This window comes from Numida meleagris, chromosome 1 (genome assembly GCF_002078875.1).
Source record: "Numida meleagris isolate 19003 breed g44 Domestic line chromosome 1, NumMel1.0, whole genome shotgun sequence".
Taxonomy (NCBI): domain Eukaryota; kingdom Metazoa; phylum Chordata; class Aves; order Galliformes; family Numididae; genus Numida; species Numida meleagris.
The window spans coordinates 117,905,405-117,919,324 of NC_034409.1; the positions used below are offsets into that span (position 1 = coordinate 117,905,405).

The following is a 13,920-nucleotide window of genomic DNA, read 5'->3' on the forward strand; positions in this document are numbered from 1 at the left end:
CTCTGTAGGGCCTCTCTACCCCCAGGCAGATCGACACTTCCTGCCAGCTTGGTGTCGTCTGCAAACTTACTATCAGGTACCTTGAGAGGAATTAAGATAAAGAGAGGATTCCCTCAGCATGTCTTTAAGAGTAAGAGCATGTTAGACTATTTTCTGCTTGTTTCTTCACATTGCTATGGAGGTTTGCATTTTATCTAGTATATTCTCAATTTCTACAGCATATAGCTCTTCTTTGCTGTCACCTCTTCTTCTTTCCCTCAGCCACAAAATGGTAAGAACAAGAACAGACTAGTTCTTGGAGAAGCCAGGGTCTTTATTCTTCATTGACTTATTCATTTATTTATTTTAAGTCCACGGGGCGCTTGTATTTGTTTGAATCAAAAAGTAATAAATGATGTAATTGTCCCAGTTCATGAGGAGGAATTATTTTAACTTTGAAGAAGTTTTGTCAGGGTGGTCTCTGTATCTGACCACTCAAATACAGTTTGGACAGATATCACTTCAAGTCCATTCAGTACTCCTTAAAAATATATATATTATCTCCTGTGTAACTTTTATTATCAGGACTGTGTACGGAAACAAAGCTCACTGAGAATGAAATGACTCATGGATTATTACCAATTATTATCACAGATGAGTGATGCTAAGAAAGTCTGTTGTAAGCCTGAGGTGAGGCTCCTGATACAAGGTGTGTTATCTCATTGTAGAAGAATGCTAACAGAAGACGCTGTAATGAAAAACAAGTGCTGACCCATAAACAAAAGCCTAATTTTGTCTGAGTCCCTTGAGGTTTCTGATTTCTCTTTCATGCAGGCTTCAAAGAACTGAAAGTCCATATGACACCTGTTGAGTAACTCCCATAATTACTTCCACATTTTATTTCCATCCACTGGCCAAGGTCCGGGTCTAGGCATATGTCCTCTTCTCCCAAAATTAGTGATGCAGAAAACCTATTTTTAATAATTTCTTTTAAAGACAGGTTTTCAATTCAGGGAGCAACTAAGAGAGGTCATGTTTCCTATCAGTTAAAACCTAGTTACTTGTGGAAGGAGATTTCTGCACTGCTGCTTTTGTCCATTGCAGAGTTTTAGATTTTCTTTAGTTGGGAGATCCTGGCAAGGATGAAAGAGGGAACCTTTGCCAAAGGATAATTTTCCTATCCCAGATTAAAGAAGATCTTTTGTTCAGCAAATAGAGGATGATCACTCTGAATTTTGTGTTTGGGAGTGTTTACTCTCAGAAATATTACTCATTTTCCTGCTTCTGTTACTGCCCAAGTTACAGCAAGGATCAGGAATAAGAAAAGGATGGTAACTGTGCCATGTTGCCTGAAGAGATTTATATCTATCAGGCTTAATTAGTGTAACCCTGCACTTCTGAGCACTTCTGCATTGTGGAGTGGCTCTGCTATACTTAGGGCCCCATCACCATGACCACCACAGTGCAGAGCAGGATTGCAGTGAATGCTTGTTTTCTTTTTTGTTGTTGTTGTTACCTTCACAAGCCTGCAAGAGAGAAATTGAACAGAATTTACTTTACTGATAGCATTTACTTTACTGATGGCTATTTAACTACCATGATAAACCAGTGAAACCAGCTTTGAAGTGTTCACCCAGGCCTGTCTTGGGAAGATTAAGAAGTCCAAAGAAATTGAGACTCCAGCGTATTTGAAAAAAGGAGTTGTATTATTATTATTATTAATTATTTTAATTCCAATCCTGGGCAGTTTATGGAACAAATAACTTGTACAGTACTATTTAAATCAAATGTTATGTATGTATCTATATTCAACAGGTAAATATAACAGCTATGCAAGAGACCAGGAAGCCAAAGCATTTTGCTTAATCTTTAGCCTTTTTGTTTCTAAATGTGAGCTTTCTCTGATTCTGCATTCATGTTTTGGGTATAGAAGATCTCATAACAGAGCAGTGTGTGATAATTTTTCTGCTTAGCATTCTCGCTAAAATTCCTGACCTAACACACAATTCTTGAATTCCTCTCCTCGCAGCACCCTGCTGTTACATGTGACATCCTTGCTTCCTTGATTGTGAAGTTGTGCCTTTAGGCCTCAGGACTTGTAGAAGATTCTGTGCTTCATCAGAAAAGCATAAAGTAGACCTAGAAGAATATTAAATTTTACTGGATAGTTACCTTCCTTAATAGTGAATTGCCAGGAATACAAGAAGTCTCCCCGAAAGCAAGTTACTGCTCACCGCAGTGGCAGAAAGTTGTTGCATGGAGACCAATGAAACCAAAAGCCATGAGCCAAGCCCCAGAAAATCATCGTTTTCTGCCTTTGTTGTTAATGAGAAATAATGGACTGAACCTGAAAGAAATTGTATATGGAGCTATACCTTGAATTTTTTTTCTTTTTCTGCTCTCCTTAAAAGTTTTCTCATTCTATGGATTTTGGTCTGTTAAAACCAAAGGTGTCACTTGCATCAGGAAGGCAAAAAGGAAAGGATTTGATTATTAATATTAGGAATCGTAGGCATAAAGATTTTCAGTGATCATCAATATATTCTTTCTTCAGATAACTGTTCTTTTTGGCTTTGAAGGGTTGTTTTAGTTTAGGCTGGAAATAATATCCTTTCATCTTAGAATGCTGTTTCATCACATTCTTGCTACTTATATCTGTCAGATAATTGTAGAAACTGAGGTATTATTAAGATTTTGTAAAGCTCCCTGCATACTGTACAACTTACAGGCCATTTATAGGAATCCAGTGGACTCTGACTGATCTTAGTGTCGTATCTCTTCTTTTGACAGAAACGTGCTTACCTAAGGGAAGAGAAAAAGAGATTTGTATATAATCTGTACTTGATTTGGGGTGTCTAGAATTTAAGAATGATTCTTTCTTCTTTACTGGCAGCCTCTTAGGATGAAAGTCCATTGCAATTGTTTTGTGGACCTTGGTGCAAGTAAAAATAAGAAAATAAATTTTGCTGATTTTTTTCCTTTTTTGACTCGTGAGCTACAACTGTGGCACCATGAGCGCTTGTAAGGGGAATGTGAGAAACTGCGTTTGTTATTACTAGGTAGGATTAGCAATTTAGTAGCATAAACTGTTGTGTTTTTCCTGGAAACATATTTAAGTCAATCTGCAGTGTAGGAAGGAAGGTTTAAGTGATTCTGGGGACTGTTTCAATTGGAGGAAACTTCAGTGGGTCACTTCTGCTGCCAGTTACTGCTTGACGTGACTCTGCACCATCCTGTAAAGGACTGAGACGTCACCATATTGGATCTATGGCCTCTGCTATTCAAACAGCGGAAATTTTCAGATAAGCACAGATAAATTTGCCTATTCACTGGGAGAAGTAATGCAAATCAGTATGTTGGTTTTGATTTATTATATTCCTAGAGGATTGTGTGCATGGGTACTTTTCGTATGAGGCTGTCTGTGCTGCAGAAAGATTTAATGTTCAGCGGGGAACATATTATGCAGCTATTTGATTGCAAATTTGTTTAAACAGCTTTCAGCTTTATATTTCCCTGTTAGGTAATGTAACTTTAGATACCAATTGCATAATTGACCTGATATGAGTCATACAGATTTAAGGTACAGTACTCCTGGTCTGCCTGACTGTTGATGTTGAGTGGCTTTATAAAATAACTGCCCTAGAACTGATTTTAACTCTTTCATTCATTGAATTCTCTTGCAAATAATTTGTGTGTAAGGAAAAAGGGTTACCTTGATACTCAAGGAATGACCGCTTTCATGAATGAACTTTTGGTGCTGGAGTATGCATGTTTTATGAATTGGTATAAGCTCTAACTAGTACACCAATGTGACAAACTGAAGTGCTTTTTAAAACTCCAAAATGAGCGCATGGCACAGAGAACTTCTCTACCAGTTTCTCATCATTTGTTTTCCTTTAGATCTTGGTGGGAGGGATCATGCCCTGGTCACAATCTCTTTTGGAAATAGAAATCTTTCCACCTAATATTCCTTCTTTTATCCCTCTTAGGTCTAAAAGATACTACAGGCTCTGAGAGTGATGGTGGTGACTCTGGCAGCACAAAATCAGAAGGAGCCAATGGAGGCACGACAATCCAACCCAAAAAAGTCAAGGGTGTTGGCTTTGGAGATATCTTCAAAGACAAACCTATAAAGCTACGGCCAAGATCAATAGAAGTTGAAAATGACTTTCTCCCAGTTGATAAGGTATATATAATTTCTTAATTCTCCCTTTGGTGTTGGTTTAAAGAAGATTCCATCCTAAAATTCAATATTCTAGCATGGGCAAGAATTCTGTGGTCATTACTCCTTAATCTTTCTGTGGACTGCTTTCCGCTCTTTTTCTTTTGCCACACACCAGAAAGTGAATGCCAGTGACATTAACTGCCTGCAAGAATTGTTACTTTGCTTAAAGATTTACTCCTCTGTTTGTTCTTCTGTCTATTAATAGTGCTTTTAAAAAATATACATATGTTAGTTTAGAGAACAAGACTGGAGAGGCTTGTGCTTTTTCAGATTTGTAACTACTGCATTATAATAAAAAATAATTGCCAGTTATAAACTAAACAGGAAATACAGTCATTGTGTTGTTGGCTTTCTAAAAAGGAAATTTTGGAGAATAGCTAAATACATCAATTTGGAACTGGGTTTGTTAATTTAAAAGGTGCTTTAAAAATCTTCTAATCTTTATTTAAAGGAGATAGTAAAAGGGAAAGCATATTTTTAAGGTTTATTCTATATGCCATAAAAAGGAAGTCCTGAGGTTCTTTGTTCTCTAGCCTCCAAAACTAACACTGCATAAACTAGAAATAGAGACTAGAAATCAAAATGAGATGTTTCTAATAACTGGGGGTGGTGATTTTTTTTTTTTTCAAAATAAATGCACTTATCATTTCAAAGTACATTCATTAGGGAAATAAACCAAGAAAAGCACATTCTTTCCTAATGAAGTAACAATACAAACAAAAACAAAAAAACACTTAGCAAATCCTTTCTTGAAGCAATCAACTAAATTGACATAAAGGTGCTAATATTCTGAGAAGTGTTCAGAGGTTTGGACAGCCTGGAATTCTGCTATGGGCATAGTTACATGATGCATTTTCTAGGCTCCATGATGATTTTAAGAAGCTCCTAGGCAGCTGCTGTTGTTCCCTGATGCTGCAGATTCTGGCCTGTGCTTTTTCACTTGCCTGTAGAACCAGATGCTTCAGGAATTACATTCTTTTAGCCCCCAAAGCTTCTGGGTTTTAAGCTAAATAATGTAAGTATTCAGATGTATAGTATAGCATCTATCCCCAATTCCCCTCTAAGTAATAGTGGTACAGCAGAAAGAGAGGTCAAGCAGAAGCATGGTTGAAACTTCTAAGTTACGCTACAGGATAACTGGTAAATATTTTACAGCAGACTGCAATTTGGATTCTGTATAGTGAAGAGCCTGGATAATCTAAGGGAAAAACCTAGATTTATTACTCCTTCTCCACTGCTGACTTCTTCAAAGCCTAGCAGTCCTCTGCTAACTTTGTGTTTCTAGGTGGACATACTAACTCATGCACAGGGCTGAGTGAATACGAAGAAGCAGAAGCAGCTGAGCTGTGTTCAAATGGCACCTCATCAAAGCAGTCCACCTGGGACACAGAATAGCAATAGACCAGGCCTGGCAGTGCTCACAGAGCACTGGCTAAGGAATCTTCTCAGGGAGAGGGGTAGAGAGGCAATGAGGTCAGCTCTGCCTGGAGCCATCATTGTGTCTTTCTTCAGTGTGTTTATTTGTGACCCTGGTAATCTTCAGTGGATAAAGAGAGAATGGGCTTTGTGAGAGTTTTGTGAGGATGCTGAATTAATTTTTCAGCAGAAAACACACAAACTCGGTAAGAGATTTCTTTTTTTTTTCTTTTTTCCTTTTTTACCTCATTCTTGGAGTTGTTTGTTTTCATAATTAGATGGCTGCCTGAGATTTTGTTCATACAAGTCCCATGTAAGGAAAATTCCTTTTTATATACGATGCACTTGAAAGCAGATGGACTTCAGGTTATACTTGGCTGTACTTAATCCTTTTCTCTGGATTCGGGACAAAAAGTTCTGTAGCATCATATTTTAATATTTTTATTTTCTGTAGCATTATATTTTATTAATGCATGAAGTGAGTTTTAGGTTATTAATTTCCTTCTTGTAGCTATGTAAAGGAAATTTGCAGACAATCTCCTAAGATAAACGCACTTAGAATTTACATGCTAATGGTATTTATAATTGGTATGCAACAGAAATATTCACTTGTAAGGTGACTGTAGGCACAGACCGGAATTCAGCTGTTGCACAAAATCTAATTCTCTCAAGTCAGATACAGGCAGAACAGAACTTTCAAATGACTCTGTGTATGCCCTATGAATTATTTCTTGTGTCTGCATTACCACCTATGCAGTAGTAATTGTAAATGTGAACTGACTGAAATAAATTACATCCCCCTTGAACTCTGGAGTTCATTGTTTTAGTATGAAGCGCTCACAAAATACTTATGAAGTTCCCTTTGTTCACTGAAGGGAAATTGCTCTGCTTTATTATAATGAGAAATCTTACCTTTGTTTCTCCCAGAGACAGATAAGCAGCGTAAGTCTATAGGTTCATTGCCCAGCCAAAAATTGAATCTAGAATATTCAGAAAATTTCTAAATTTTTTCATCCTAAAGTTCTCCTAAAGTTCTTCTCCTAAAGTTGGCATGGCTAATGGAAAATAGTATCTTCATCTTTGTAAGCACAATTGGTTATTCATACTTCAAGTGTGTAGATAAGTAAAAGAAACACGTTGCTGTCATTGCTTTTTTTTCCTGGGTAGGGTCGAGTTGGTTAACCTTTGAACTGGACCACTCAAGTCCATTTCTCAGAACTGTTGTCTTTGCCTACTCAGTGCACCAACACCTGATTCACTGACAAAATACTAGATTCCAACTGTAAAATATCAACTTCCCCAAATACTTTTCTTCTGACTGCAAGAAATTCCTCCCTTGTCTTTGCAGTGTTCTTTGCTATTTAATAATGACCAAGATAGAGAATCCCACATTGTTTGTAGTACCAAGAAAGCTCATATTTGGCAGAAGAGCTCTGCATGTGGGGGTCAAAAGTGTTACGATTTATGATGCAGAGTTTTGAATCAGTTCGTATTGTCTCTATCAATGTAGTTTTTAAAGGGATTTTTGCCCTGGTATGTATCTTGCTTATTTACGAGAAGTAGCCTCAGTTTTCCAATAACTTGTAATTTTTAGAAGAGTCAGAAGCAACGCTTTCCTCAATGTCTTCATTTTTTCAAATTCTTTCTGAAGTTTAAAGATCTTAAAATTCGTTCTAGTGGTTCTTCTTTATATTATTTTTGATGAAACATTTTGTATATGTCTGTAGTGATACTCTAACCTTTTTGATTTAAAATATTTCCTAACAACTGTTGAATTTTTTAAGTATCAGGAAATTTTATTAAGGATTGTATAATGTGGGATTATTTATAACAAGGTAATTCCCATGGAAGATAATGGTTCCATTTACAGAGGAATCGACTTGTTCTCATTTTGTTGGCATTATTACGTTCTGTTCTGTCATGTTTTTCTATGTTATGAACCATAAGTTTAGATGATATTTCACACCAGGGTGATATGAATTATTGTTGTGTTAAGTTGGGAAGGCTTTTACACAAATATTGGCAGGAGTATGAGGACAGAAAGGATTGCTGCCAGCAGAGCAGGAAGAGATTCCATTACGCCCTGCTGTAAATCATCAGTCAGGTTGTTGTGCTCCAAGTGTTAGCCCAGTGCTAACAACATAGAGTGGAGTGACCCTTGTCTTTTGGGGTCATCAGGAAACTCTCTAAGGACAAAATTTAGGAATTGTATGAAAACCCATTGATTTTATTGGTGTGCAGAATTCATTGCTTAGCTGTTCTTTGTTCTAAAAATCACAAAAGCATGTTATCCTAGGGAAATTAATGATGCGGTTGTGGTAGTTTAATATGAGCCATCAAAGCTGTTCTTTTGTGTTTTAACAATCAAAGGCTTTTGCTCTGTAGTTTTCTGTTTGCACTGGTGAATCAACCACTGGCTGTATTTGTTTTCCAGTCAAAGTAGAATCAGATTCCTGAGGCTTGGCTCTGTCAAATTCCCATTAATGATAGGTGTAAGCTAGCTAATTGACTGTGCCACATATGACTGAAACTGTAGTTTGCTGACCTGAATTTCTGAAAGAAGTACAGTGTGTTTATAGGCATGTTGTGTCTCTTTAGAAAAGGTAGTGTAACATTACACTACATTAAAGTTAAAACACTAAAGTTTTATAGACAAATAGAAATTTCCATTTCCTTTTTCTGCTTGTGCAGCACCAAGACATTTACACAAGTGTTTTCATTTACTTCTTTTTTCCTTCTTTATTTTGTAGTAGATTGTCTAAAACTTGTGTTTCTAGGTTGCATTTTGTTCCGATATGTTTTATATATGCTTCCATTGTTCCAATAAGCTATCACATTTTCCTCTCCTGTATCTAAAAATAAATCTCTATAAGTACAGGAAAATTAATTCAACAGATACATTCCTTAATCTGAGTTAATTGTGTCAGGTTGGTTAGTGAGCTGAAATTTCAGCTGGAAGAACTAGAGGCCAAAATAGGTGAATATAAAATAAGAAGTTGTTTTTATCTTTCTCTGAAAACTGTCCTTATTTATGAAAAGACTATCGAGAGAATCTCTTGCACTTTCCATTTGAGATATATTCATATCATATTCATATTGCCTTTTCTTTGGTTAAGACCTACATAGTGAACTAGCACTGGTGAATTACAGCAGAGCTGGATTTCATTAGCAACATTCAGTGAGGTCACATTAGTAATTGCCAGAACTTAACGTAAATAATATCCAACCAGGCAATACTGCAGCCACCGTCATGACACAATATAAAGGGGAGGCTATTGTGGCTCTAGATCCAGCAGCTAGTTAACTGCTCATTAGGGATCCTTCTCACTGCAAGACACTACCTAGCAATTTTTATTTATTTATGTATTAGTACACTGAGGAGAGGGGAAATGGAGAATAAATAATAAAAGTAGACACAACAGCTAGAAGGGCTGGGAGCCGATGCCAGTTATTGAATCTACCTGCCCTCTGTGATAAGACAGAAAGTTGTAAATTCAGGGTGCCTGTAACATCTGGGTTTCTATTTTGAGGCCGTGACCTAGGGACTCAGAATCTGTGATGGTGAGGGTTTTTTTTCACACATCTTTTCCACACCTGTTATATCAATTCCTGCCTTGCTGCTTGTGCAAAACATCTCCCCCTTAACCTTCAGTTGTCACTTAAAAGGTTTGAGAGATGCAAGTTGGAGGCCTTACTCGGCATTTTTAACCCAGCCTATGCTGTGCCTGAGCTCAGGGGTACAAGGCCTGTGCTCGCTGCGTGCACTGGTTGTCCTTGGGGCACTTACTGACCCATCACAAAGATGGGGAAGCCAGCGGTCAAAATCCTGAGATAATTAAAAAGTGAATGTGAGTGGATAGCACCCATGCTGAATACGAACACTAGTAAAAACGCCTGCTGAGGCAGAGAGCATGCAGTGTGAATATCAAGTGCGTGTAGCAGTTTGCACTTGAAAGCACAGGTTTCTGGCATTCGTTTGTTCAGAAACAGCCTTTGGAGATGGCAGCGGTCGCAGAGAGCATCAGCAGCATGTCAGACTGTGTGTAGGAACAGGGGAAGCATTCAGCTGTTTGAGCAGCATTTGTGTTCAGCTTTGAAGTTGCTGTCTGTGTAGTTTGGCACCCCTGCCCTAACCGCTTAGTTTAGTGGCGTCTTGCGAACCACGTGGCGAGAAGGCCCGGGCTTCTCCTGCAGCTGTCCTCAGAGCATGGCTGCCTGCAGCCGGACCTTGTTCCTCCACCAGTGGTGTGACCCCTCATTCTGAAAGCTCTGTGTGGAAGCAGGATTTATGTTTCTTTTGTTGTGCAGAAATAGCATATGCTTGCAAATGGAAAATGATGTTTGTTAAACACTGTGGACGGTATAAATAAGTTCTTTGGAATATCATTAGCCTTTCAGGAGTAAATAATTCACAGCAATATGAAGGAAGGGTAGGTGGCCAGTTCTTGAACTGAGGGGTTGTCAGAAAGCAGCATGCCTCTTGGGAAGGCTGACTATGACAGCACTCGGTATAAGGGAATGGAAGAGGAAATGGAAAAATGTGTTTAAAGGGAAGAACCAATCTGATAATCCTGCCTGGCAGTGAGTCTCTGCTGAGTCACTGAGCTATGATACTTGAGTGAATAGTGTCTCCTGGCCTTCTGTACGTACATGCCTGGCATTTCTGAGCTAGCTTTGCTTTAATGCTTTCTCACATTGGTTTGTAGAATGGTTAGACTGCTCAACAGAGTTACCAGATACTGGTGACAGAGTTCAACTTTCCCACCAATCTGCAACAGCAGTTTTTGGCAGAGGAAGCTAGCTACACAGTATTTTGTGTTTCTTGTGAATTTTTTAAGAATTTGTTTTCAATAAAGCATCTACTGGACCCTAAATAAATGCAAGGTAGCTGTTGTCTGTGCCCCAAAACCTCAGTGGCCTTTAGTAAGAAGGGATTTGTCCATATGTAATGCATCCAGCATATGCTTGAAAACTGTTTTCAGCTTCTGGTCTAACTTGAGCTCCTTGAGTAGCAGCTAAAAATAGAAGCAGAGTGGTATAAAAGTATTGCTAGTACTACAAGTTGCTCCTAAAAGTGACATGGAGAATCTGTTCTGTTCTCCCACGGAGAGTTCTGGGCTTCTGCCAGAGGGAGCTCCCTTAGAGGCGCTGGCAGGCAGCACTCCTGATTTTTCAGGGATGTTTTTGATTAGGAAATCTTAGAATTCTACACTCTGGGAAACAGGATGCATAGGTTTAAGCTTTTGCAATTCTGTTTCGTAATAGGGCCAGAGTAGAAGTATATGTGTTCTACATTGCGCTTATGCATGATTGTGTGTTGATGACCGGTGGTTTGCTGAATCACAGGAAAGGTCTCATTTTCCATAAAGTCTATACCATTCCCAAGCCTTATACTCCCACAAGCATTTCAAAAGAAGAAAAAGCTTTAAAAAAAAAATCCTCCAAAAACCAACAAAGCCACTGTGATTTAATAGTTTAAAACAAAGCTGATTTCCTAAGGTCCAGAGATATTTGGATGGAGACGAAGTCTGAATTTCAACTTCAGTGTAGAGAAAATGCTTTAGAAAGTAATGGTGCTGACATGCAGCTGTTGGGCTTCAGTTTACAGCTTGGACTGTCTAATAAGAACACTAAAATCTACCCAAGTAAAATCTAACTGATACAAATTGATACAAAACGTTTCAATGTGTCTAATCAAGACTTTAGGAATAAATAATTTTATAAGCAGTGTCTTTGTATTCCTAGGTCAAATGAAGTTGTTTTCTTTCTTCACTTGGATAGTGTCAGATAATGTAACTTTGATTTGCAATTGCTACATCTGACTAGTTAAGTTTTTAAACTCTGGCATTTAATCTTCTTAACTTTTACAGTACATGTGTGCTAAAGAAGAAATACTGCAAAAAAAATGAAATAACCAATCAGAATTTGGAAATTACCTAAATGGCATTCATGTTTGCTGAGGTATTGAAAAGATTTATGAATGTGTACCAGATTGTCTATAGCCTGTGCATTACTGAGAGTAAAATATATACACTCATCTTTTGCTACCCACTTAGACTTACTAGTTTGTGGATTTTTGCTTAAATGGTTTCCTTTTTTAATTTTCACTAATCAAGGATTATTTTTAAAATGTCATACCTGACCGTACCATTTATATTTACATACATTTGATGAATATATATATATGCACACAAATATATATATCTTTAAAATGTATTACGGATTATTATTCTCTCTAAAAATAAGAGGGTTTTTTGTGTTTTCTTGAACCGATAATGATGTATTGTAATACAACTTCAAAGCAATTTGTAATTGGAACACAGATGATTTTAGGAGGTGGTTGGTTGGATCCTGAGGCATTCAGACTTTCCCTGAGTCATTTCTGAACCTGTTCTGCAGCATAGTGCTGGCACATAGGGTGCACTGCAAGAGATGTTGCCTTTCCTGTGACCGATCATCTTGGTCTTTTCCTATCTTTAAAATATCCTGCCATTTTTTTCAAGAGATGTGTATTTGCAGTCAGTCTAATCCAGGCCTCTCAACCAGATTAGGACCGAATACACATTAAAAATCCCCAGAGGATGTCAGATTTTTCTTTTTTAAAAAGACATCTTGTAGCAAAAATTGTATATCCACCCTAAGTTCTAATATTTCACTATAATAACAGAATATGCTATATACATCCCAGCTCTACAAATTAAAATTTTTCTTGTTCTTTTTTGTGGGCACCACACTGAACAATTTAATGGTCTCCCCTTTAAAATCTACATACTGTCAAAGTTTATCATGTCCTTCCTAATGCTTTTTCTCAAAACCAAGGAACCATCTTTTTTGTCTGTTTTATCTTTTCGGTGTATGAGTTCAGTGGCTTTTTTTCTAGTCCCAGAGTTGTTTTGGCACTCCCATGATACTGTCTTTTTAGAGAATGGGTGTGTGTGTGTAGGGAATGTGTAAAGTATACGTATGTATGCACATTGGAGACGTGTTTGTATATAAATGTGTCAACATTTTTCTGAAGATTACTGAATGATATTTAAGGTAAAATGAAAGTGAGAGTGTGTAGTATGTTTGCTTAAATATAAATACTTAATTTCTTCCAAATTATCTGAGCAGCTCATAATGTGGTTGGTATCCCCTCTGCCCTTTTACATTCATTTTAAGCTTGAATGCTTGTGAGGAGGAAGTATTAAGGATTTAAAAGAGTCATGGAACAGAGCATAATCTTAATGATGTTTCAGTTTCTTGATCATCTTCTTTTAAAAGACAGAAGCCCAACAGAAAAGCCTAAATAAAAGAAAATTTCAACAATCTTTCCCCCTTATACAGAGAAACATGTACATTCAGAGTTTGTCAGAAGCTCATTTTCCTGTAGTTATTTGCAAGACTTATTTTCTAGACTGTTCACAAGAAGTCCGTACATCCTCTTTCACATTACCTTTCCCAGCTATCAGTCTCATGAAGCCAGGAGAGGAAACTTCTAACTCAAGTGTGAGCAGAGGTAGGAAAAGCTCCAGATTTCCTGTGAAATAAACAAATGGAACCTTTGTTTCCCTGGGATGGCTTGATGAGTGAGTCAGTACTAGGGCTGGGCTCCCACTCTTGCTGGGCTGAGCTCATGCAAGGAAGAGGCAGGACTCCAGTGCTCTTCTTGGACACTCTGAGCTGCTTAAAGGCAGCTGGGCTTCACAATGGGAGAGGAGGTATTTCTTTTATAATTAGTTGGGTTTTTTTTTTTCTGTCGCTGTTTGAAACTCTTTTGTAATATATATATTCTGCAAAGCACAGAATTGACTCAATTGCGGTTCTGCACAGTTTGTACATGCTGATGCTGGGTAGGTAAAAAGAAAATAAAGAAAAAGAGTAGTGGGGATCCTGAAGTCCATTTCTGTTATAGAGGAAGGCATTAAAATAGGGGGTTACTTCTGCGTGAAAATGAATTCTGTCCTGGCTCTGTTTAGCTTAAGTTTTTTTTCCTTTCAGACTGTTTGGCTGTTAAGCTTGCACAGATGTTTCTTATTTCTATACGATTTGGCTTCAGTTTTCTTACTCCAAAGAATAATCTAACTTTGCAATTAAGCAAGAATAGTTACACAGTCTTTAGGATATGTTGTTCTTTCAAATATTTACTTACTAAACAAAAATTATCCCCCATCCCTCCTTTTTCCTTTCCTTCTCAAATATTCTAATAAAACCACACTTCTTTTTGGCAGAAGAGGAAGAGCTTTACTAATTCCTCTTCTGTGTGAGATGACATGTGGGGACTTTTGTATGAATGAGGAAAACTGATAGAAATCTGAAGC

General features: G+C 37.6%; 1 protein-coding gene across 8 annotated transcripts in view; it reads left to right on the top strand.

The window, feature by feature from the left end:
• The window catches only part of SH3KBP1 (SH3 domain containing kinase binding protein 1), a 228,423-nt gene that overhangs the window by 140,017 nt on the left and 74,486 nt on the right, over positions 1-13,920 (top strand). For 7 of the 8 annotated variants that reach the window (XR_002442386.1, XM_021409087.1, XM_021409101.1 and 4 more), the window contains one exon: positions 3,969-4,165. Coding sequence is in view for 7 of the 8 variants with exons in the window: in XM_021409087.1 (XP_021264762.1) it covers positions 3,969-4,165 (197 nt within the window). In the remaining variant the exon portion in view is untranslated. Of the gene's footprint in view, positions 1-3,968; positions 4,166-13,293; positions 13,321-13,920 lie in introns of those variants that run through there. The other variant, XM_021409120.1, reaches the window with a different exon arrangement.